Source organism: Eptesicus fuscus, chromosome 1, assembly GCF_027574615.1.
Source record: "Eptesicus fuscus isolate TK198812 chromosome 1, DD_ASM_mEF_20220401, whole genome shotgun sequence".
In the NCBI taxonomy this organism is placed as follows: Eukaryota; Metazoa; Chordata; class Mammalia; order Chiroptera; family Vespertilionidae; genus Eptesicus; species Eptesicus fuscus.
The window spans coordinates 92,941,929-92,969,008 of NC_072473.1; the positions used below are offsets into that span (position 1 = coordinate 92,941,929).

Genomic DNA, 27,080 nt, shown 5'->3' on the forward strand with positions numbered 1-27,080 from the left:
GTTATAGTCTACAACTTCTAATGCAAGCAATCCCTCCCATACATTACAGAGAATTTCTGGGAAAACATCACTTAGCAGTAACAGTTTTCTGTATTTAAGTGGCAAAAGGTTTGAAATGAAAACTAGTCAAGAACATGCTCTCCAGACTGTCTTCTTGAAATTTCCAAAGCACATGGCACCCTCAGCAGGTCTCAACTCAGGCAGTGCTAGGCCTAAGTGCTGAGTATTCTGTGATAGATAGCATGTCGAAAACACATTAGTAATGGTGCTGATATAGCTAAGCAATTCTTTGAGGCATTACCTTAACATTGAATCCACAGCAATACTTAATTATTCAGTACCACTGGGAAAAACAAGATAAAGGGACTTTTGGTGAAAAGAGCACTAAAATGTATAGTGAACTTCTTTATCCAAAAACAGAATCTATAGAAGGTATCTAAGTATTTTCTTTGTGACATCTGAGCACCAGATACTACACTGGTCAGGACATGGCACAGGTAAGTACTCAATATTGCTGTGTTGTTGACATACTGTGGATGACAGATGGTATGAGACATAAGGCTGTACTGTCACTCGCTTCAGAAGAAAACCTAGGATATGCTTTCTTGAAATAAGTTCCTGATCTCAACATGGTTTTGTTAGTTTGTGTGTGTTTTTTGTTGTTTGTGTTCAGTTATTTGCATCTTTCCCATAAAGCTCAAGTGAATACATTGGCTTTTTAAAAACAAAGAATAAAATTGCTAACTCAAAGGTAAGATAAAGCTTTCTCTCCAGAAAAATCATCATGTGTATTAATGCAATCCTTTTTGACTTGTCAGCAGCATTTTCAATGTAAATTTGGGCATTTAACCAGCAGCATTTTCAATGTAAATTACTATTTCTCAATCACTCATAATAAAGCAACTCCCTTTTTCTTAAAATATGCTCTTTTATCTTACATCAAAATCACTGGTAAGTGTAATATAAGTTTACCAGACTTACTATCAGAAGATAAAGGCTATATATTCCGAACAAAAATCATCTCCATATTCCCTTTAATATGTTTGATTTAAGAGAACTCTGAATACAAGTGATATTTTAAAAATTGTCTTTAATATGAGAATGCTACAATGTCCTCATGTTAGCAACATATCAGGTAGCCTTTCTCATGAAATTGTTCTAGAATGACACTTCCCATTCTGAGTGATGTCCAGATATATAGGATGAGTCAAGGGACTGGCATCCTTTACCCCTGAAACATGACTATGAGAACTCTATGATGGAAACAGCTCCTAAGCCAATTCTGATGCCAAGAGCCAGACTTAGACTTCAAATATTTCAGGAAAATTCCATGTATTTCTTGTCATGAAATACACAGCAACACATCTAATATTGAAGTGGAGCTTCTGGTGGAAAAGTCCAAGAGCTTAAATCAATATTCTAACCATCCAAATAAATTAACTTACAAATACAAGAAAAATATATTTTTTAAAAAGCATTACTTGTTAGTGTTCACATTGTATTTTTCTTTAAAAACTAAGTTGTTCATAAATTACTTGGCTCCATTAAAGCAATCTAAAAGGACCACAATTTTAAAAAAATTGAACATACCAGAACTTACTTCCCAGATATTTTAATTTTTACCTTTTCTCCCTTAAAGATTTAAATAAGAGAACAAAGCAAGAATTTTAAAACACAAGCTCTCAAATAGAGTAACAAAAATGTGAATTATTTAAAAAAAATAAAAACTACTAGCCATTAAAGCAAGAATAACAAATCCCATTCCTCTGTACCTCATTATTAACAAGTACAAAATTCCCTACAAGTGGTAACTTGTTATAAGCCTAATTAAAGTTCCGGACTGAAAACTGTTAAAACCTAAAAGAATGGATTACATGTCAAGGTTTTTAACTGTATCTTTTTCTTCCTCTTACAGATAATACATTTGTAAGGCGTTGGGTTTTTTAGTGCTTTATTAGCAGATTGACATTATCCTTAACTAACCTTGGGTGAGTTTGGAGCCTTTCTTTGGGAAATCGAAGTCCCATGGACAGAACTGGTTCTAGAAGACTGGTAATGAAGTCCACTCCATGAACCCAACCAATACCAGTTTCATTTTATGGCCTATTCACAACTCAAAAATGGTTCAGTCCCAGCTTTAGTGAGACCTCAGAGCAGAAAAGTGTTAGCTTCCAGTTGGGGCTTCCGGAAGGCCTCGTGGCTTTCTTCTAGGGCCTGGTCCTTCACCTGGACTCTGCCTCAGATTCACTGGTGGGAGCAGTTTCGCAAGGTGTCAGTCAATGCCTGTGCCCCACCTCGCCCCCTCTGAACCAGAATCTCTAGGGGGTGATCTCCCTGATCCTGAAGGTTCATGTGGAATACACCAGAACACTTAGGAGGATAGCCTAAGAGTTCTGTGTGGTCAAGGTATTACGGGGGGCCAGGGGGTGCTTTACTTTTTTAAAAAAAAGTTATTTGAGCCCAGCTGGCGTGGTTCAGTGATTGAGCATCAACCTATGAACCAGGAGGTTGTGGTTTGATTCCCAGTCAGGGCTGGGAATGATTCTCTCTCATCAGTGATGTTTCTATCCTCTTTTCCTCTCTGAAATCAATAAAAAATATATATTGTTAAAAAGTTATTTGAAATAATTATAAATTTACAAGAATTTGAAAAGAAGTGTACAGGGAAATCCTAGGCACCCTTCATGCAACCTCCCCAATATGAACATCTTACATAACTAGAGCACAATATCTAAATTAGGAAACTGACATCAGAAAACATACTCTCAAGTGCTTACCCCTAGCTTCAAATGAATGGGTCTTCCTTTATTTGGTTCTATATTAGTATTTGGACATTTAACCAATTCAGATTCCTTCTAGTCAAGAGATACCATGCATGGAGACTTAAAAAAAAACAAAAGAACAACCAACAACAATCATGTGCAGTTTTTCCAGTATTAAAAATAGCACAATGCAACATTTGAAAAATGTTAAAGGACAAAGTTGAGATAAATCTCCAATTTCAACCCAGGGATAAAAACAGCTCTGACAAAGAGAATGTAACTTATCATTTTAATTTAGCTACATTTATCACTGTTGTGTCTTGGGGGGTGGGGATAGTCTGAAATAACAACAGATTTTGGCTTTCACTTAATTAGCCATTATTTTAAATAAAGATGCACCAACTTGCTTAAAGCACATCTAGATTAGATTTATTTTTATTGAGTAGAATCTATAAATGATAAGCAATTCATGAGTGCCCTTCTTTGAGGAAGGAGGGCTGTCTGTCACCAAATTAGAATTCCTAGGCTCATGAAGCTCCCTCCCGGACAGCCTCTTCCCCCAAACATATGTGATGTGATATCTCAGAACTGGATGTTTGACAGATTTACAGAAATAAAATATCATCCAAAAGGGATACAGTTACAGAGGAAAATCATTTTCATAGTATTCAGGGCAATAAATTGATAAACCTGTAGATTTAACAGTGCTTTCAAATGGAGTTTCCACCATGCAGTGGAATGGTCATCGATGGACATGATTTTTAGGAAGAGCAGACCCCTTTTTCCCCCACAAGGTTTTATTTTCTTTATTTAACAAACACTGCAGTTTAGTATTTAAATCTTCAATTAATGGTGACCCTTTTATGCAGACAGAGTCACTAAAGACAGGTATGAATCTGGGAAGAAAACTGGAAGAGACTGGGGCAGAGAGGCGGTGGGCCTGGCTCCTGATGGGTGGTGTGCGCACCTGTGTTTCAGCTGGGTCAGGCAAGCCAAACTTACCAATTCCTTTTTTTTCTCTTTATTGATTAAGGTATTACATATGTGTCCTTATCCTCCCATTGCCCCCCACTCCCCGACTCATGTCCTCACCACCCTGGTGTCTGTGTCCATTGGTTAGGCTTATATGCATGCATACAAGTCCTTTGGTTGATCTCTCCCCCCTAACCCCCACCCTACCCTACCTTCCCTCTGAGGTTTACCGGTCTGATCGATGCTTCTGTCTCTGGATCTGCTTTTGTTCACCAGTTTATGTTGTTCATTATATTCCATAAATAAGTGAGATCATGTGATATTTATCTTTCTCTGACGGGCTTATTTCGCTTAGCATAATGCTCTCCAGTTCCATCCATGCCGTTGCAAATGGTAAGAATTCCTTCTTTTTTATAGCAGCATAGTATTCCATTGTGTAGATGTACCACAATTTTTAATCCATTCATCTGCTGATGGACACTTAGGCTGTTTCCAAATCTTAGCTATGGTAAATTATATTACTGGTGGGAATGCAGACTGGTGCAGCCACTGTGGAGAACAGTATGGCGTTTCCTCAAAAAACTAAAAATGGAACTCCCATTTGATCCAGTGATCCCACTTCTAGGAATATATTCCAAGAAACAGAAACACCAATCAGAAAGGATATATGCACCAATTCCTCTTATTATTGACTCGAACCAACAGTGTTTCTTCCTATAAACAGCCCTCATAATAAAATCACATTTTCCAGAAGTATCCTATCTAATAAAGAGGGAATATGTTAATTGACCCTCATGCTGTTGCAAAGATGGCGGCACCCACAGCCAATAAGGGGGGAATATGCTAATTGACTGCCATGCCCTCAAAAGATGGCGGCACCCACAGCCACAAGATGGTGGCTCCCAGTCCCCTCAGCCCCACTTGGGCGCCTGCCTCCAGAGTCCCCCAGTTCCCTCAGCCCCCCAGCCACCCAGGGCCGGCCTGAGACACAGGAAAGCCTTGGATGGCGGCTGCCCAGCCACCCAGGGCCGCCCGAGGCTCAGGTAACCAGGGCCGGCCGAGGCTTGCACTGCTGGCAGTGGCAGCAGCAGAGGTGTGATGGGGGCGTCACCTTCCCCTGATCGCCTCCTGCCCCTGAGGGCTCCCAGACTGTGAGAGGGGACAGGCTGGGCTGAGGGACTTCCTCTACAGTGCATGAATTTTCATGCACCGGGTCTGTAGTTATTCATAATACATTCAGAATCACTGATTGCTTTTTCTTCATCTTTTTTTTCTTTGACTGGGTAGGTGTTTCAGTCTCTTGTGTTTGTTCTTTTATGCCAGATTAGGGCTGTTTGAAAACTATTTCATTATCTTCATCATCATTCATTTCAGCCACTTCAGATTTTCATTTATCTAAAAATGTTGGTGTACAAAGTGGTGTGGGGCCCTGGCTAACCACAGTCTCCTCAGGAGTTTTAGGGATGGCTAAAGCCTTCTTCTTCTTCTTAGGTAAAGCCTGTCTATTTGTGGGTTTCTGAAGGTTGGTGTTTGAAGCATTGTTTTTCTCCTTTTTATGTAAAATCAATGAATGAAAATCATAATTAATTCCCTTCTTAGTTAGTTTCTTCCTGAGTAATTTTTTCTTTCTTTTTAAATCGCTCCTCCATCTGCAGCTTTTCAAGCAGTGTCCGGTTCTGGTTATACTGTTTCACTGCTGGATAAGACGGATTCTCAAATGGAATATGTCACTCTCTAAAAACTTCCTTGTGTATTTTCTCAGGTGACATAAAATGCCATTATAAGAGTCTTTCACCAAAAAGGTAGTTGTTCATTGTTTTAGCAACTACCTTGGCAACATTTTTAGATTCAAATTCCATGAAGGCATAGCCTCTGCTATTTCTAGTCCTTTTACTTCTGGACAGCCTGAATCTCATAACAGTGCCAAACTGGGAGAAATATGCTCGGATCTGGGTTTCGTAAAGTGCTGGAGGTAGGTGGCCCACATAAATTACTCCAGGCATAAGTTTTCCTTTTTCTTGATTCTGTTTCTTAGTTGAGCTCTGGTGGGCCTGAGCTATCTCCTTGTGAAACTTGGCGTCCTCCTGCAGGTTCAGGGACAGGAGCTGCTCAGCTGGGCCTGTGAAGACCACCATACTGACAGCATCTAAGCCACAGAGCTCTAGAGCAGACCCTTTTTGTGCAAAAAATAAACAGCAACTCTGAATATATGGCCTTAAAAATTCAGGGGACCACTCACTAACTACTTCTCTCCTGATAGAATTTTGCAATCTTCGAAGAGGAATTTAAGTGAGAATTTTTTTCTAATTTGATTTCTGAAATTGAAGACATCTGTCTTTATAGAAAGCTTCAATGTACCATGTAAGGGTGTAGCAAGGTAAAAATGACCTCATTTTCATCTTTTACATTATACTTGAAAAATAAGACTATCTTTATATAAGGAAAAAAGCTTTCATTAAAGTTGAAGGGAAATACCAAAAATTTTAAGGAAGAATCATAGGAAGTACTAAAACTTAACAAATATTATAATTCCAAGTAACATCTTCATGCTGGATAGTGATTTCAGCCTATTTCACATGATTTGACTCTGTAAATTAATTCTTATAATTGCATAAAAATTATATCCCCCAAATGGACAAAAGTCTCATAGGTCAAACTCAACTAGCACATAAATTACCATTTATACTTTGTTTGCATAAATAATTATCCTCGTCCTATTTCTACCACTTTCCCTGGGAAAATGGTTTAATATTCCTGGGTCACCACTACCTTCATATATATATATATACATATATATATATATATATATATATATATATATATTCATTTATTCAGGAAAGGACCACAAAAGTACATTTGAAATGTCATTTGAAACCATTTTGGAAAAATAGCATTCCTTACCACCTATCACAATCATAATCATTTTAGGCTGACATTTCTCAGGGTTTGCCCGATGTACCTCTCTCTTTTCACTCTAATTTTCTCGCCAGGTAATTCTGGCCACATTTATGAAAATGCCAATGATCACATCCAGACCTACCAAATGCGGCTCTCCCCAAGTCAGAGCTCCACATCTTTTTTTTTTTTTTAAATATATTTTATTGATTTTTACAGGGAGGAAGGGAGAGGGATAGAGAGCTAGAAACATCGATGAGAGAGAAACATCGATCAGCTGCCTCCTGCATACCCCCTACTGGGGATGTGCCCGCAACCAAGGTATATGCCCTTGACCGGAATCGAACCTGGGACCTTCCAGTCCGCAGGCTGAGGCTCTATCCACTGAGCCAAACCGGTTTCAGCAGAGCTCCACATCTTTGTAGACACCAGCCTTCTAGATATCTACATCTACAATTAGTTGTCCCCTAGATCCGTGGTCGGCAAACTGTGGCTCGCAAGCCACATGCAGCTCTTTGGCCCCTTGAGTGGCTCTTCCACAAAATACCATGGCCTGGGCGAGTCTATTTTGAAGAAGTGGCGTTAGAAGAAGTTTAAGTTTAAAAAATTTGGCTCTCAAAAGAAATTTCAATCGTTGTACTGTTGATATTTGGCTCTGTTGACTAATGAGTTTGCCGACCACTGCCCTAGATGGATATGTGACAGCATATCCAAAATGGAACTTGCCACCTCTTCCTCTTTTGGTACTCCCTTTCCATATTCCACATCTCAACCACTGGCCCCACCATCAACCTGGTTATCAAGGTTGAAATCTTCCCTATTATCCCATTTCCTTCAGTGCTTTCAAATGACTTCAATCAACAAATTCTACTGATCTGACCTTCTAGATCTTTCTCAACTCTATTCTCTTCTGTCCCTTTCCATTGCCTCATTTCAAGTCCTAATCATCACACACTTAGGTGACTAACAACCATCTTCAGAAATATTCTCCTGCTCACTTCTATCCACTCTGCATGCTGCAGCCCATGTAATGTTTTTGAAATAGAAATCAAATCATGTCACTTTTCTGCTTAAAACATGGTAATGGCTCCCTACACCTTCAGATAAAAATCAAAATTTCTTGGTGTGGTATGTTAGGTTCTGCAAATTTTCACCCAGCCTTCCATTCCAGCACCATCTCTTTTTGCTACACCTACATGCACACCAACCGCAGACACCAACCTATATGCAGGTCCAGCCTGTGTCTGGCTTCTTTGCATTTGCACATACTGTTTCTGCAGTTTGCTATGTCCATTTTTTTCCTGGCCTATCCTCCTACTCATCTTTCAGAATTTGCCTCCTCCAGGAAACCTTTAACACCAACCGTACTTTTTGCTCCCCTGACACCCTGCATGTATGAATCTATGTTGTATACATCTGTCTGTCCATGTCACCTAGGAAAATTGTGCTCCTTGGGGACATGTATTATTAGCTCCCCAGGCCTAGCCAAATATGCAGAGGAATTTATTATGTGACAAAGGTGGTATTTTAAATCAGTAAATTAGTCAACAAATGATATGACAACAACAGGGTACAAAAGAGTTAAATTCATACCTTACGCAGTAACCCCAAGTAAATTCTAAGTTGATCAAACATTTACATTTTAAATAAGAAATGAGCCAAAACCAGTTTGGCTCAGTGGATAGAGCGTCGGCCTGCGGACTGAAAGGTCCCAAGTTTGATTCCGGTCAAGGGCATGTACCTTGGTTGCGGGCACATCCCCGGTAGGGGGTGTGCAGGAGGCAGCTGGTCGATGTTTCTCTCTCATCGATGTTTCTAGCTCTCTGTCCCTCTCCCTTCCTCTCTGTAAAAAATCAATAAAGTATATATATTTTTAAAAAATAAATGAAAGTATTAGAGGAATTCTTTGATAACTCTGAGCAAGGAAAACCTTCCTAACTTGGATATAAAACTCAGAAGCTATAAAAGAAAGTGTTCAGGCAAGAGTTAACCTAGCAGGTCTGAGACTGCTCTTCTTAAGTCCTGCTTGCATGGTTGACACTTGGCTGCCATCTGGAAACCTGGGTTTTGGGAGAGTTCTCAACATTCCCTAACTGCTAAGAGTGGTTTATGGTACCAGAACTGTATTTTATGCTGAACCCCTGCTTTTTTCTGGGAGTCTGAAATGTTGATATGCACTCGGCAGAGGGTGTCTACGTGAACAGCCCCCAATGAAAACCCTGGGTACTGAGTGTTGTCACAAATCATTGCTCAGGTAATTAAGTGTATCCTGCGAGGCTCGACTGGGAGAGGACTCTGGAAGCTCATGCCTGGTTCCCCTCAGACTTCACCCCATGTGACTTTTCCTTTTGCTACAAATAAATCACTCTTGTGAGTACGACTACATGCTGAGTCCTATGAATTCTCCTAGTGAATCACTGAACCTGGGGATTAGGGGACCAACATATGATTTTGGGGGAGTGAACACAAACATTCAGTCTATAACAATACCTGTTTATACTTCCTGAAATTTCCATCATAGGCATACATTATCTATTTTTAAAAATTTAAAGTAAATGCTTATTGAATAAATGCCCGTTCTAGACAGAATATTCTTATTGATAACTTGGTTGCTGCTGGTTCTCATTCATTCACTCTATTGACATTAGTATATTCATTCAACAAACACTAAGGCCTTACTATAAATAAGGAATCACTGAAAAAAATGATGAGTAAGACACTGCCACTGTCTTTAAGGAGTAAGAAATTCTTCAAAGGAGAGCGATGAGGAGGGAACAACTATTGATCATGTAAGGAGGAAAGTGGTAAATGCCATGAGCGGTATAGATAAAGCCCTATAGGGCTCTAGAGAAGGCCAAGTTTACTTGGACAGATGTGCCTGGAGTGACATTTATGGCATTTGTGCTACCATGGAAGTATAAGGTGACTTTGGACATGATAACAATGATGATGACAAAAAGGTACCAATGGGAGCCAGACTCAGACACTATATGTGGCCATCAGCAAATACCTCATTCTCTTCACCAGAGTATAGGAAGGGTGAAAAAAAAAGGAGACTGTTGAGAGGTGGGGCCACACTGTGAATGAGACAGAGGTTTGCATTTACACTGACAGTGAGGCAGGAACCACTGATGTTTAAGGGAATGAGACCATTAGAGCAGCATCCCGGAGAGATTAGTTTGACAGAAGGCATCTGTGGGGTGGATTAGAGAAGAGATAGAAATGAGGTAGGAAAAGGAGTTAAAGCACTATTCCAACAGCTTAGAAGAGGAAAGAGGAAAATCTGAACTAAGTCTGGGGAAGAATTCCCCAGATATTGTTAACAAAAAGGGAAATCTTCCAATGACTTTGATTTTGGAGGATGAGGAATAAGAGGAAGGGGGGAAAGGAGGAGATAGCATTAGAGAAACTGGGAGCAGGAGAGTAGGTTTGGGGGAAAGATGAGAGGCTAATTTAATCAAACATTTAAGTGTCAGCTGAAGTTATATAGCAGTTAAAGGGAAATGTAGGAGAAACCAAGATGGCAGGATAGCTAAACACCTGAACTTGCCGCATCGCACAACAACTTCAAAACTATAACTAAAAGACAAAACAGATATCGTCCAGAACCACAGGAAGGCCGGCTGAGTGGAAATTACACAACTAGAAGGAAAGAGAAAAGCACACTGAGGCTCAGAGGAGGTGCGGAGGTAAAGTGCAGAGGTACAAAGGCGTGCGCGCGTGGAAAGGGCTGGCAACTGAGTATGGGGCTGGCTTTTTCAATCGGGAGACACAAGCTCCCGACTGCTCTGAACTCCAGTCCCAGGTGAGACTTTGGGGACCCAGTCTCATACGGGGAGAAACTGGACTGTCTGGCATCAGGCGGAACTCAAGGGCGGCTTTCTCTCAGAGGTGCTTGCAGTGATTACGGAGGGACACTGAGACCCAGGGACCTCTTAGGGCAGGGCTGACAGGAAGCCACTGCTGTTTGCTCCACCCTGAGACCTGCCCCACCCAAGCTGTGCTCAGAGGCTTTTGCATATGAATGGCCTGGTCCTTTGAAATCTAACCTTACCTAACAAACTGCAGCTGAGTCAGAGAGACCCAGAACATCCAAAAGAAGGCCCAAGGCCCCACAGCAGCTTGCATTGCTTCACAGCTGGGCCTCATCTGGGCACCTCCAAAATCCAAACAAAGAAGAGGAATCTGCAGATCTCTCCATAGCTCCTGCTGGGTGGCCTCAGGCAGAGGCTAAATTAGCACCTCCTTGGAGATCCAAGAGCCAGTGTACCCAGGGGTCAGAGTGGGCCCATGCAGATTACATCTCCTCAGATTCATAAGGGACACACTCAGGGGGCAGACTCAGCAAGCACCAAAGCCCCACTGAAGCAATTCTTGCCCCATAAGGGTGTCTCCAGCACAGAAGTTCTCCCACTGTAGACACAGCTGATCCTCACAGCCAATTGGCCTGGAGGTCAATTTCTCCCAGTGATACCAACAACAATCAAGGCTTTAACTACAACAAGACTGTGCACACAGCCCACAAAGGGGTGCACCAAGAGTGTCCACCTCAGGTAACTGGGGAGGCTGAGCCACTGGGCCCTATAGGACACCTAGCACACAAAGCCACTCTATTAACATGGGGAAGCAGCCAAAATGCGGAGACAAAGAAACACGTCACAAATGAAAGAAATGGAGGAAAGCAAATTACTGGATATAGAGTTCAAAACCACGGTTATAAGGTTTTTCAAGAATTTTCTAGAAACCGCCGATAAATTTAGTGAGACCCTCGAGGATATGAAAAAGTCCAACTAGAAATTAAATAGACTGACTGAAATAAGGAATAATATACAGGAATCCAACAGCAGACTAGAGGATCACAAGAATCAAATCAAAGATTTGAAATACAAAGAAGCAAAAAACACCCAACCAGAAAAGCAAAAAGCAAAAAGAATCCAAAAATATGAAGACAGTGTAAGGAGCCTCTGGGACAACTTCAAGCATACTAACATCAGAATTATGGGGGTGCCAGAAGAAGAGAGCAAGATACTGAAAACCTATTTGAAGAAATAGTGACAGAAAACTTCCCCCACCTGGTGAAAGAAATAGACTTACAAGTCCAGGAAGCACAGAGAACCCCAAACAAAAGGGATCCAAAGAGAACCACACCAAGACACATCATAATTAAAATGCCAAGTGCAAAAGACAAAGAGAGAATATTAAAAGCAGCAAGAGAAAAACAGTTACCTACAAGGGAGCACCTATACGACTGTCAGCTGATTTCTCAACAGAAACTATGCAGGCCAGATGGGAGTAGCAAGAAATATTCAAAGTGATGAATAGCAGGAACCTACAACCAAGATTACTCTACCTAGCAAAGCTATCATTTAGAATGGAAGGTCAGATAAAGAGCTTCACAGATAAGAAAAAGCTAAAGGAGTTCATTACCACCAAACCAGTATTATATGAAATGCTGAAAGGTATTATTTAAGAAGAGGAAGAAGAAGTAAAGGGTAAAGATAAAAATTATGAACAACAAATATGTATCTATCAACAAGTGAATCTAAAAATCAAGTGAATAAAATATCTGATGAACAGAATAAACTGGTGAATATAATAGAATCAGGGGCATAGAAAGGGAGTAGACTGACAATCTTCTGGGAGAAAGGGGTGTGGGGGGTGCGGGAAGATACTGGACAAAAATCATACACCTATGGATGAGGACAGTGGGGGGGGGGGGCGGATAAGGGCAGATGGTGGGGTGGGAACCGGGTGGAGGAGAACTATGGGGGGAAAAAGAGGAACAACTGTAATAATTTGAACAATAAAGATTTATTTAAAAAAGGGAAATGTAAAGTTATGAATTGGAAAGTCATACTCAGAAGGCAATGCTGAGAGACAGGAAAATGAGAAAGATTGCCAAGGGGTATATAGGACAAGAAGGAGGGGAAGAATGGACTTTTATAGAAAACCCACAGAGAGCAGAAGGAAGCAAAGGAATTTAAAAAACTGTGGTACATCTACACAACGGAATACTACACTGTGATAAAAAAGAAAGAACTCTTACCATTTGCAACAGCATGGATGGAACTGGAGAGCATTATGCTAAGCAAAATAAGCCAGTCAGAGAAAGATAAATATCACATGATCTCACTCATTTATGGAATATAATGAACAACATAAACTAGTGAACAAAAACAGATCCAGAAATAGAGAAGCATCAATCAGACCGTCAAACCTCAGAGGGAAGGTAGGGGAGGGTGCGGGTAAGGGGAAGAGATCAACCAAAGGACTTGTATGCATGCATATAAGCCTAACCAATGGACACAGATACCAGGGGGGTGAGGGTATGAGTTGGGGGGTGGGCGGTAATGGGGGGGATAAGGACACATATGTAATACCTTAATTAATAAAAAAATTAAAAAAGAAGAAAAGAAACTAGAGATGTAGGTGGGCCAGGAGACTCAGGTGTCAGAAGCCACAGGGAGAGGTGTCTAGAAGCATGATGGTCTAGATACCCTAACTGAGACTTCTGCTGAAAACATCTAAAAATGCTGGATAAAACAGAAACTTTTTTTTTTTTAATAAAACGCACTAATGAGCTGGCTAGGGAGGAATAAATACTCAGAAGCCAAGCACTTACTACAAACAGGAATGCAGAGAGCAAGAGAAGCGCATTGGCTTTTACCTTTCAGAAGAGTGGGAGGGCGAAAAGTGGGACAATGAGTTCTGAAGTGAGTGGCTGCTGAGGATTTGTAGGCAAGCAGTAAACGTCCTGCTTCTGAACTTGGATGGCAATGTAGGGGGTGGCCCAGCTGGGACCACTGTTCCAGGAGGTGGGGGAGTGGGGAGAGAAACTGAGCACATCCAAAGGCTGGGCAGGAGAGGACAGTGAGGAAAGAGATGAAAAGAAGAGGGCCAAGTCTGGCAGGAGACAGGAAGGGAAGAGATTTAGTAGTATGATTAGACCCTCAATTAGCCAAGATTACTGTTTATTCAAGAAGAAAATGTCCTGGCTATAATAAAAATAGAGAACTAAGACATACTTCACTCCCAAGGCTACATCTAGGCTAAAAATCAGTTCTCTCTCTGTGTGTGTGTGTGTGTGTGTGTGTGTGTGTGTATGCAATGTTACTTTTTATTTCAATTCCCACCTGAAAAATAAACTATTTACTTTTATCTATTAATTCTGTAATTGGCCTAGAAAGTAAGAATCCACTACATTTTAGTCTGATTTGAAATCTCAAAGCAATTTGTAAAAATGTCCCCATTTCTGAACTAAAAAGTGAGGTCAAAGGGAAAAGTACCCTGTGTTCTCTATTCTCTATTTGTGGGATCACTTATCTCTATCATTCAAATGATCCAAAAAGATGCACTCCCCGTAACACACTTTAGAAAGTTTTATGTGATTATTTTTACAAGCAATCACAAGTGGGATAGATCAAGAGAAGACAAAAGATAGAAATGGTACAGTACTTAAGCCATACGACAGGGTTTGATGTGGCTCACCAATGCTAGGCCAAAAGAAATAAACAGCAAAGACTATGAAAACCAAAGGCAGCAGCAACTACCACCTGCAAATGCAGATGGGCCCTAATCTCAAAGATGTTGCTGTTTCGAAGATCTGCTATCAACCTCTGCACACACTCAAAAAGCACTACGCCACTAGCCATGGAAGGCTGCTAGTCTCCATAGAATAGGTCTTGTAACCCAGCTGCTTCTCTCTAGAAATCAGAGCCAGAGAGGAGTCTTCTCTCCTGTGCCAATTCTATTGCTCACACTAAGGTCAAATTCACACATACACACCTCAAAAAACTTTGCAACTATATGACTGCTCATAGAATAACAACAAGTAGGAAACAGTGTGATGCCAAGAGCTTAATCTAGAATGGCACAGAAAAGTGGGAAGTGCAGAAACACAAACTCAATGAGCCGTGTTACCCTAAAAGCAGTAGGCCTGTGTAGGATCAAAGTGGACATTTAAAAAAATGAAAAACTATTTCTGAAGGATTCTGTTTATTACATATTACTGCTGCCCATGTTTCACATTTGTAGTTAAAATGTTTTCTGGATTTAATACTCTGAAATTTAAGACTTTTAATAAATCCTTTATCAAGGTACAGCCAATGATCCTATATAATAAGAGGCTAATATGCAAATAGACTGAACGGCAGAATGACCAGTCACTATGACGCACACTAACCACCAGGAGGAAGATGCTCAATGCAGGAGCTGCCCCCTGGTGGTCAGTGCGCTCCCACAGGGGGAGCGCTGATGGGCCAGAAGCCAGGTTCATGGCTGGTAAGCACAGTGGTGATGGCAGGAGCCTCTCCCGCCTCCACAGCAGCGCTAAGGATGTCCCACGGGGAGCAGGCCTAAACCGTCAGTCGGACATCCCCGAGGGCTCCTGGACTGTGAGAGGGTGCAGGCTGGACTGAGGGACTCCCCCTTCCCCAAGTGCATGAATTTCATGCACTGGGCCTCTAGTTTGTTAATAAAAATACTTATCTTTAGCTATATAGAATCTTTCTTTTAAAGGGCTTCAAGTATCTCACATATGATCATAATTACTTTATTAATATTCTTGGAAAAAAGTGTGTTGGGGCCCTGGCCGATGTGGCTCAGTTGGTTGAGCATCGTCCTGTGCACTGAGAGGTTGCTTGTCAGGGAACATGTCCAGGTTGCAGGCTCGATCCCTGGTTGGGGGGTATGCAGGAGGTAGCTGATCAATGTTTCACTCTCACATTGATGTATCTCTCTAAAAATCACTTGCAAAAAATTTTTTTAGTAAGTGTGTTGGGGTAATTATCCTTTATTCTTTGTACCCTCTGGGAAAATGGTGTGCCAATAACAGAACAGCTGACATTTACGGGACACTTACTGCATGCCAGGCACTGTTGTAAGCATTTTACATTTAATCCTCACAAAACCCCTATGGGGTTGAGACTGTTATCCCCATTACAGACGAGAACACTAAAGCACATAAATATTATGTGACTTTCAACATCACCAAGTATGTAAATGACTGAGCCAAATTCAGACACAGGCTGCTGGACTACATGGCATATGTTCAGAACCACACACAAAAAGGGCTCTGCAGACAGGTCACCTCACTGGGCCTCTCTTATCAGTAGCTGCTGAGAGCCTGGCAGCCGGGTCTCAGGTTCCATTTCTTCTAGCCCTACACTTCCTTTATGTGAGTCTCTGTCCCATGAGTTCAGTCATAAATACAAGCCCTGTACCTAGACAAAATTCAAGAAATTCCATGCATGCCTATAGCTGTAAAAATCAATTTAAGTGATTTTATTAATGCCTAAATTAACTTAAAGTACATTTTATTCTACACATTCTACCATTAGCTAAAACTGCTTTTCAAAATTTCTAGAATATGATTGAGAGCCATGCACTTTACGCCATGACCCAGACATACATATACACAGATAGCTGACAGAAACATTTCAAGAAACCATATTTATCCATATTATGTATTATGCTCCTAGTATTTTCTCTTCTATTCCATTTAAAATGCTGGTTTCAATCTAGTAAATTAACTTCATAATTCAATAATAGGTTGGGATTTGCAGTTTTTTTTAAAAAAACTCATTCAATATTTATATTACCTTTGACTGAGTAAAAAATGAGCAAACAATCCTATATAATAAAAGCCTAATATGCAAAACGTCCCCTCAGGCAGTCATTCAACCAGGAGTTTGACCGGGAAACTGGGAGTTCAACCGCTCACTATGATGTGCACTGACCACCAGGGGGCAGCAACCAACCTCCCACAGCACCTGGGCAGGGAGCTGCGGCCTCTTGCCAGCTACCTGGGGGCAGGGGTAATGGGGACAGAGGTGTGGTGAGAATGTGGGGTGTCTGCCGAGCTTGCTCTAACTCCGCCTGCTACCCTTCCCTGGAATGCCAGGGCTCGCACATCAGGGGAACCCCCCCGCCCCGCCCCCGCACGCATGCAGCCTTTTCTGGGTGAGCTGGGCAGCAGGCACTGGGACCGCAGGGGCTAGTTGGGCTCCCCGTGGGTTTGCGCAGGAGCTGGTCTGTGAGGCCAGCCAGGAGAGAGCACGCTGCCTGCCCAGCTTCCATGCAGCGCTGCTGGGCGGCCCAGGGGCCCACTCTGTATCCTGGCCTGCGGTGTCTGGCCACGCTCACCACATCTACACGTGGGGACTCGGGCACAGTGACTCAGGTGGAGGGGAGCACGGGGGAGCCCGGGGGCCCAGGGGCTTCCCAGGGCCCAGAGGTCAGCTGGGATCTGCCCTTCCACACTAGACGCCTGCAATTCAATCGTTGTCCAGGCCTAGAGACCGCACCCATGCACTAATTTCATGCACCAGGCCTCTAGTAAATCAATAAAGGAGAAACTCTGGCATTGAACATACCACCCCAATCAGACTTTTATTTTTCTGTAGCACTATCAGGCTGTGTTCCTACATACCCAATTTCTGCTCCTACCATTAAAAAAAATTACCATAGTATCAGAAGCATTTCTTATCATACAAATTTACCCAGAACTAGTATTGAGTTACAATGCATCTTAAAAAGCAAAGCCAAAATAAAACAAGAAAATACATTCTTTAGCTGCAATAGAAAATGTTATCTAAACAATTTTCACGTCTTACTGGATTGACATAATACAAAAACAATCAAGTTAATGGTCTGGGGTCGATTCTGTGTGGCTAAGCTGCTCAAGTTAAATTAAAAGTTTAAATCCCAACATGAATACATTTAGTGGTGAAAATACTAATGGGGCAGGAGGCCAGAGAGAGCCAAAGGAGTGGTCTGAAAGAAAAAAGCCCACTCAGACACTACTCACCCCACGGCTGGATTTGGAACCCACCTCTTTTGGCCTCCAGATACTGTTGCATACATACAATAGCAAGTTCACTTCTGACTTCAAATAGCAATAAAAGTCACTGAGATAATCTGCAGCTGATTGAACAGTTTCAATGATATCAACAAAGTGATATTTTTTCAAGCAGGGCCTTTTGTATTGTTCAATGCAATCAGGCTTAGATTACACTTCCAGGAAATCCCTTTTTGGCAAACTCTCGCATTCCCCACTGTGGCAGTTTGGAAACTTTCCTTTCCCTCCTGTCTCAGAGGAACAATTGTCCCTTCTTTCCAAAACTGCCCTACAAACTGGGCTTAATCCCATCCCCCTCTGCCTTCCCCAGGATACAGCTCAAGAAAGGATCCCTTCTCTCTGTTGCCTTAAAAAGATGTGTCCACAAATACATTCATTCACCTCTCTCAGACTCTAAGGAAAACACCTTTCCTCAACCTGGCTGCTACCATTACTTTTAAAAAAACTATCTACTCTCTATTTATTTATTTATTTATTTTTAAAATTTTATTTTTTATTTATTTCAGAGAGGAAGGTGGAGAGAGAGACAGAAACATCAATGAGAGAGAATCATCGATCAGCTGCCTCCTGCACACCCCACACTGGGATCAAGCTCACAACCCGGGCATGTGCCTTGACCGGGAATCGAACCATGACCTCCTGGTTCATAAGTTGATGCTCAATCACTAAGCCATGCCAGCTGGGCCATACTCTCTCTTTAAACCCCTACAAACTGTCTTCTGTCTCCTCCACTCAGATCATTTTCCTGGATTCAAAAAAGTCCAACAAATGTATGCCAGGCACTGTACTAGGCACTGGGGATACAAAGAAAGAAAGGTCCCAATCTCAAGCAGTTCAGTTAAGGAATCTGGTCCCCAGAGAGCTTGCAATCATAAAATCTGAAGGACTCTTCCTGATCCTCTCCTCTCCTTGACCCTCCACAGCATCTCACACCCATGATCATCATCTTAAACTTCACTCTGTCTTTGACTCTTTGCAGCTTGTAGGGAGTGAAGGTTGGAAAGGAGCCAGCAAAGTGAATGCGAATGGTTAGAGAGATGAGAGAAGAACCTGCAGGGTGGGGTCTAGATCAGCGGTCGCCAATCTTTCAGACCTCATGGACCACCAGTGGTCCGGACCACTGGTTGGCGACCACTGGTCTAGATAAAAATTTTCAGATGGGCAGTGAAATGAGAAACAACACTGAGAATTTGCACACAGATATCATCTTCAGACCACCAGTGTCCTAGTTCAACACTGTGGACCTCTTGCTTGGCCCTCTGACTTCCCTTCCTGACTTCAGGAGCTCTCTTCTCTATTTATTCTTCATGACGTTGTATTCAGTTCTAATATTTATCTGAAAACCTTCAGTGGTCTCTGCTACTTCCCAAAGTACAAACTCCTTATTCTACCAAGGATATCCACTAGATGACCTCAGATTTTCCCCTCTTCCCCACTCTACAGCCAAACGTCACTCAAACACTTTGCAACACTTCTAGCGTTCCCTCTGCTACATCAAGAGTCAGGGGATTACCTCTGCTTTAAATTCTACTTCTCCCACCATCCTCACCCACTGAAAGTGATAACCATCCTTCAAGGCCCAACCCAAATGCCTGTCAATTCCATGTAGTCTTTTTCAATCTGGATTGGATATGCTGTCTTCATCCTGAAACTTCTCAATGGACTTCCTCTGCATTTCTCTTACAGCACCAAATGTACACTGTCCTATATTGAGGCCATACATGCTTGTCATATCACTTCTGTCACATCCCTAAATGGTACTAGGTATCATTCATCCTATAGTACATTCATCCTCACCTGGCATCATTGCTCCCCAACACTACCCAAAACAGTACTTTGAAATGAACTTGATTTGTGAAAGTTACACATGTTGACTTTAATAGCAGGGTCTGATATTCCAAAAGCCATGTCAGTAGCTGGTCTGTTTTTATTTGTACTTTGTATTATTTTGGTGTCCAGTCTAACTTTTTAAAAATGAATTTTAGTGGTTAGAACTCAGAGAAATTAATTTCCCAAAATTTTGAATGAGCAATTCAGTTCACATTTTCTCCAGTTTTCACTTTATTAACTTCCTAAAGGAAGTAGATTCCTGGAACAAATTTTAAAAAAGGCAAAGTATCAGGACTTGAGAAATCAAACTCTCTGTGAACCATTCCAATAACAGCAACATCCAGAAATCCATCCAATTTTTTCCCTATAATAGACTTCCCCTTCATTTTCTATTAAACCCAAGATTAATAAAAAAAATCCATCATACACCTCCCATGCAGAAGTCATCATGCTGATTAGAGAAATAAAAAAAAGGCTGATCCCTGCCTTGATAAGCTCACAGTATAGCAAGGAGGATGGGCAATTACTACATAATTATTATATAAGGCAAACTGAGATTAAGTGCTGTGATAGATTAAGTGCTGTGATAAACCTGCCAAGTTTAACAAGTGAGATGGTGAGATTAACTCCCATCAGGTGAATGCACATGACTTGGAAAAAGGACCTGGGATTGAGCAAGATGTTGGAGGGTGGGCTTTAAAGAGACAAGAGGACTGCAGGAGAAGAGGATAGAAAACCAAAGGTTCCAAGTCCAGAAAGTTCTATGTATGCCAGAAGAGTATAGTGTGGTCCCATGTAGTTGGAGTGCAGGTATAAGCTATGGGAAGTCACTGAGAAGTTTGTTTTGTGGAGAGTTGGACACAGAGTGACATGATCAAAACTGGCAGCATTGCCAGGCCAGCATAGCTCAGTGATTGAGCACAAGGCTATGAGCAAGGAGGCCATGGTTCGATTCCCGGTCAGGACACATGCCCAGGTTGCAGGCTCGATCCCCAGTGTGGGGAAGCCAATCAATGATTCTCTCTCATCATTTATGTTTCTATTTCTCTCTCCCTCTCCCTTCCTCTCTGAAATCAATAATAAAAATATGTGTTTTTTTTTAAAAAACTGGCAGCATTGTAGAAGATAAGTTGAAAGGAGAAGAAACTAAAAGAAGGAAAGCCTGTTGGGAAGCATGACATAAATTAGGAAGCATAAGTAGAAATGTATAAAAAATATTTGAGAGTTACTAATAAGTAGAACCTATAGGGATTTGGAACTGATGTGGGTATGAGAGGCAAGACAGGGGAAGAATAGAAAAGTTGACTTCAAGTTCTCGAACCTGAACAACTGAGAATCATCCAAATTGAGGGACATGTAGGATCAAAAGGTCTAGCGAACTGCAAAAAGGATAGGGAGGTGACGAACTTGTGATCCTCATGGACTTCCAAAGAAAGATGCTTGAGAGTTAGGCTTGTTAGATTCACTCAAGGCCAATGTCAGGGCTAGATTTAGAAATCACCCATACAGCTCTGGTAGCTTAAGCTATGAGACACTAAATGAAACCATTAAGGCAAAGAAAGTAACATGAGAAGAGGGTTGACAGGGGACCACTGATGAGATTTTTACTTTTAAGGAAAAGATAGAAGCAGTGGATACTGGGAAGGAGTAGTAAAGATGGTAGAGGAACACAGAAATCAAAACTTGCAAGAGGGTGGTCAAAATGGTTGAATGCCTGGGGGAGAGAAAACAGAATTAAGACTGAAGTGAGGTACTATATTTGGCCAGTAAAAGGCCATGAGTTCCAAGTAGGTACCTCCAATAAAGCTGGACACTGCAATGGGTTGGAGGAATGAATGAACTGGAAATAAAGACAGACTACTCTTTCCAGAAGACTAAATTGAAGTGAGAGATGGGACAGTAGTTTAGGGGAAAGCTGGCCCAATACTTGACATTTGAAGAGGAGTAAACCCTAAAAGAGGCAGAAGATGCCAGAAAAAGTGGGTGAATAATAGAGCAGGATCTTATAGATGGGCTGGGGCCTCAGTTTCTTTAAACTTATGTGAGCCATTCTTTAAATTTCTGATAATTTAGGGCCAGATATATAAAACCCAGAACACTTTCCCTAACTGAATTTTCATGGATTAGACTTATATTCTCACCTTCATAATAATTTCAAATATGTGGTTCCATAAAACTTTTTTATCCTAATAGTTAAAAATATTTAATATTGAAATATCTTTTAAATCACATATTTAATAAAAAACTGAGAAAAGGCTGAAAATGTATTGAACTCTGTGATATCACTGCATTTGTTTTAAGCATTACATTTGAATCTATAATCAAAACATGACTCATGATGAGTACTTCATATCCTTCTAAATTCCTACAGTCTTTGTGTAATTGTCCTTTTTAATCAACCATGAATTTCCTTTGACTGAAACAACTGCTGATGAAATCTGGGAAGAGAGAAGCCTTTTTCTCACTAGAAAAAAACATGACACATTTATTGCAAATAAATTCATTAACTAGAAGCCATAGGAAGAAGAGCTACATTACAAAGTAGCTCTTCTATTTAATGATCTCTTTCATTACATTCAGTCTAGCTGACAACATATTGATCACATATATATGTGTGTGTGTGTGTGTATTTCATTTTTAAAAAATTATTTCCTTGTTTACCCCTTAGAAGGTGTTTGCCTCCAAGTTTGTTTAGCACCAAGCAAAAGAGGAGAAAGGTAAGAATATGCAAGCAAAGAATGACACACACAAAAAAAGAAAAGAAACAGCAAGACCAAGGCAGAATACAAAATTGTTTTAAGGGCAAGATACATGGGAAACATTATTTCAATCATGTGTTAAAACAAAATTAGATTATTCAGTTTAGTGAATAGAAAGGAAAAGTTCTAGGTATACACATCCTGAATCTTGTTTTAGACAAAGTCATAGATTATAAGTAAACACACACATAAGTCTGTCCTGCCAAATATACACTAAATGCTATCAAATGACATTTAAAGTGCCACTCCTTAAAAAGAAAGTCTGCACTGAACTATTGTCTGTGTCCATGGGGTATGCATATCGTTCTTTAGCTAATCACGTCACCTTCCTTATCCAGTCATCCCCACAGGGGGACAACTGCAATTATGTCAACTTTAAATATTTTTAATTTAAAAAAAAAGAGCCTGCCTTACTCAGCAACTGCCTGCATTACCTGTACAATGTATCTGAATTTTAGAAGTGGGTTTTCTTAAATGACATGTAGTCTCAGAGGACTTGTTCCCATTTATAACTGGTGCCACCAAAGCCTGACATGCATCCATTCTTAGCTCCCAAGTTGAGGAAAAAGACCTTTGGGATGTGACTTCACAGTGTGGCATATCACATGGCCACCATGGCCCACTTCACAGCTTCATGCCTGTTACAGAGGGCTGGCCAAGACCCAGAGCATGCTCAGGGATGGGAGAGAATAAATTGCTCCAGGTCAAGCTCCCAGGCTCACTCAGAGTTCTAATCCACCTCCAGGCCCACAATGCAGTCACCTGGGATGAACCATCCCGCACAGGCCATCTACCTCTGGGAATCGTTCAATCATGTTTAAGAAATACCCTCACATACACATCACATGGGGAAGTGCAGCACAGATAGTATATGAAAGAGGAGACACCCAAGAACCTTTTGACGCTGAGAACCCTGGAATTTACCAGACTATGGGCCAGAGGAAAGGCGTGTCTCGTGAGGATCTCAAACATATCTCTTCTGCTGTGGCCTTCTTGTTTCAGTGCGAACCTTAGGTTTCTCATGTCCTACGGGGCAGGAAATTTGACATATCAGAGTTCAAATAAAGCCATATTTGTTAGCTAAAAATCTTGTATTCAACTAAGGAGTAGAAGATTCACTTACCTGAAAGGGTAATTTATCTAGATTACAAAGAAAATTACTTTGCTTTGTATGATATTTTGAAATATCTAGTTTAAGAACCCCAGAAAATATTCCCATTGTAATCATGAATGTAAAATCAAAGCAACTAGTGCTAAAGAGAAGACAGAGCTAAAATTCATTTTATAAAAAAACACATCAAACCTTGCCTTGCATATCATTTACTGTGTCTGTCTACTTTAACTGGTTTCTGGGATATTTTTAAATATAAAACTGTATTTTATTCATAGAACTTTTCAAATGTATGTTTGCTATCAAATATAATCTCAAAATTGTCAAACATGTCATTTAAATACAGAAGCTCTTTCCCTCACTCTTTATGTTTTTAAAGTCTTATTTTTAAAAATTAGGAAATGATTGGCATTTTAAACTCTCATACAAGTAATGTGATACATTTTTGCTATACAATTTTACTTTTATAGAGTTCTATATAACCACAGAGTTCTATGTTGCCCCATATTAGCAGTGACTATACTTCCAGGAACTAAAAATTAATGATCAAACCATATTTTAAGGATAGTTTCTATTACATATCTCTTTAATAAGCAGGAAAACCTTCCTTTAAACCAAATCTAAACAGAATAAGCTCCCATAAGTATCAATTTATATTATACAGTAAAATAACATTCTATCTTATTTTTAAAGCTGGAGTTTTTAGGTTGTCTTTTAAACCAATCATGGCACTAAGAATATTCTATTGTATCCTGCATGCACTTTCAACCAGAAATAGGCACTATGCTGGACTCTGGGGATACAGATACGCATGAATGAGACAGATCCAGTCCCTGCCCTTTTGGATGTCACCAGTTTCATATTTTTCAAAGTGTTTTTAATTTATTATCTCAAGAGCACTTTTAAAGCTTCCTAAGTCTTCAATGTGAAGGACCAGCAAAGGCCTTGCCATATATAATCCAACATGTGAATGACAGCAAAGGAAGTGTTAAGAACCAGACTCTAAGACCTCTAATGAATGACCCACGATAGATTATTCTGTACACAGATAGCATCTATTGGGCCTTGGCAGCTCCAGGATTCTGTGCTTTCGTTTTTAAAAACATGTAACTGAATAAAATCCAAAAACTGATTCACAACATATCCCAAGAAAACAGTAACATTAGTTGTTGGCTCATTATGCCAAACACTAGTTAAGCAGAAGGAAAATCTCATTTCAATAAGATATGCTTTTAAAGAGCATGCCATGAGATATAAGAATATCATAAGAAGTCTCAGGGCTCAAAGAGCTGTGAGGAACTTTCTTCCTAACAGCCTTGGGTCAGAGGATAACTGGGCAGCATCATTCTCTTAACCACTCAGCAAGAAATTAGACCAATATTTATTCTGATCTATCAGTGATTCCAGCAACTACTTTCAATGTGCCAAAGCAAAAGTGATTCAAGCGACTTACTTTTGCCATCTGATGCAGATGTAATTAAAGGACAGGAAGAATTACTACCTCATCTTGCCAACAAGAAAACTGAAGTGGAAAAGGCAAATAACTAACAGAAGGCAGATCACCACATTTGTAAGAGAAATATGGGCATATACTGTTAAGTTCCAGTTGGTCTCCTTTAGAGTCTGCCTCATTAGGGAAGCACACCTGGGAAAGAGCCTTGCGGCGTAAGAATGTGGTAGTCTGACCCTCAGCCTCTTTAACAACTGGGTCACATGGGGATGCAATAAGCCTCATTATAATAAATGAGTGGAAGTAAACACATCCTTTTGGCAGCAACACCGAAGGGCTGATCTATTGAGGTGTCATTTCTAGAATGCATCTAAAGAAATAACACCATCACTGCTGACTTCAAAATAGCACATCGTCTTTAAACTGAGTAAATGAGAATGAGGTGTGCAAGAAGACAGAAGGCTTTTTGGTGATATAGTTTGGCTTTGTGTGTTTTTTTAAGGCTCCAAGTTGTTAGCAGGGGCTACACAACCTGGGGGGTGGTCATAATTCACATATTCAGAGCCATCTTTTCTTCTGTTGCTAAACAACATCCATTGGGACGTATATCTACCATGTGAAAGCTGTTACACGCAAACAGAAATCCCCATGTTCAGAGCTGGTAAAACCAAATATGTAGGGGTTGTGACTACTTGCTTCAGTAGAGAAACACAGTTGTATGATGGTTACTGACAACAGATGTCAGCTGGCCTATGACAAGCAGGAGGGTGAGTTTTTATCCCACTGCTGCAGATCCCCTTTAATAACTTCAGGTCTTACTGCGAAAATGGAACTTGATTCTCATGGCATTGGTGTTTCCAGGAAGATAACTGAGTTAAAAGGTTGTGCTACAACATTGTTCTTGGCCACTGTCTTTGAGCTTAATTCTAATTCCAAGAAATATAGGGTATGCCCCCCAAAATGTGTACATACTACTTTAACAGCTGATAACTCATTTAATAAATAGAATATTAATAAACATTGACTATATAATCATTCAAAGTATATGTGTAACACTTGAGAATTATGCCTGGTGAAGTGTTCCCAGACTTTTGTTCTTACAATAAACATTCAAAGGGTAAGAATGTGCTTTCTCTTATTAATTTTGGGTTATTAATAGTCAATACAAGTTTTTCCTATTGATAAGGCAACAAATAGGATTTGTTAAACATTCTATTAGAATAAAAGTCATTTCAAAATCATCAAAATAGCAATTCCATTTCCCTTGAGTACTATAGTATAACACTACTCCCATGGATCCTTTTACAAAAAATGCAAAAATTTTCCTTAAAAGTAAATCCCTATAGTTCTAGGCCTCAAAGGGTATGTATCTGGGATCATAGATGAGGCATTAAAACAAAAACAAGAAAGACAAAGTGGGGAGTGATGGAGAATTTTAGTTCAAGTATAAAAATGCCATAATTCTTTGTTTCTGATAGGCTGTACTAGTTTTCATCTTTTATAAATCAAAGACAAAAAACTCTATTGTGTTCATAATCCAAACCAAACTGTGGGAGATTCATTTTAAGAAGCCACAGTGAATGAGACTAAGAAAAGGAGACTTAGGTTTTCATTCTGGCTCTTCCACCAGCTCCTTAGACAACCCTAGGTAAGTAATTCCACAGCAGGGGCCTCATTTCCGCATCCATAGAATAAAGGACTTGGACTTCTCAGGAGTCACCAAACTTCAGCCCAGGTGAGTCTTTGTATGGTCTTCAAGCTAAGAATGCTTTTTATATTTTAAAAGGGTTAAAATCAAAACACAGAGGTGTACATATGATGGAGATCCTATTGGCCCACAAAGCCTAAAAGTAGGATTTGGGGTAGAACCCAAAGATCAACATTTTTAAAGTGGTTTTTCAGGTTACCCTGATGCATATCTAGGTGTAAGATCCACTGGGGCAGATGGTGTCCAAAAACCTTCTAGCTCCTTCTAGGATTGGGCATTCTTCTACAAAGTGTGGTCTTCTGAAACAAGTTTCTTGCCAAAGAGTTTATTTTGTTCTTTGCAAAATGATTATCTCACTATATTTGGATCCCAACTTTGCCATTTGTTGGGTAATCTTAGCTAAGTTACCAAAATCTTATCCTTAGGTTCCCCATCTATAAAATGGGGACACCACTGTCTATCTCAGAGGTTTGCCGTGAGGATTGAATGCAAACCACCTAGCATGAGTTTGGAGTGACATGGATGCTCAATAGAAGATTACTATTATAACTGATTAAATTTTATTATCATTAAATCTTGGCCACTAACCATGCCAAAACAAAATGTTAGGCTACTACCTTTCAAAACTATGTATGAAAAAGTTAGAGCCGTTGTTAGAACATATCCTGTTAACAGAGAGCAAAATCTCTTGTATTTTTCCCTTCTTTCATAGTGTGAAGGTATATAGCTGGTAGA

At 40.4% G+C, this 27,080-nt stretch overlaps 1 protein-coding gene and 1 pseudogene across 2 annotated transcripts in view; both read right to left on the reverse strand.

Moving 5' to 3' along the window:
- The window catches only part of MTM1 (myotubularin 1), a 116,055-nt gene that overhangs the window by 39,857 nt on the left and 49,118 nt on the right, over nucleotides 1-27,080 (reverse strand). For both annotated transcript variants that reach the window (XM_054726583.1, XM_054726547.1), the window contains exon 6: nucleotides 23,001-23,102. In XM_054726583.1, coding sequence (XP_054582558.1) covers nucleotides 23,001-23,102 — 102 coding nt within the window. The remainder of the gene's footprint in view (nucleotides 1-23,000; nucleotides 23,103-27,080) is intronic.
- LOC129148796 (MKI67 FHA domain-interacting nucleolar phosphoprotein-like) lies at nucleotides 4,960-5,869 on the reverse strand (annotated as a pseudogene).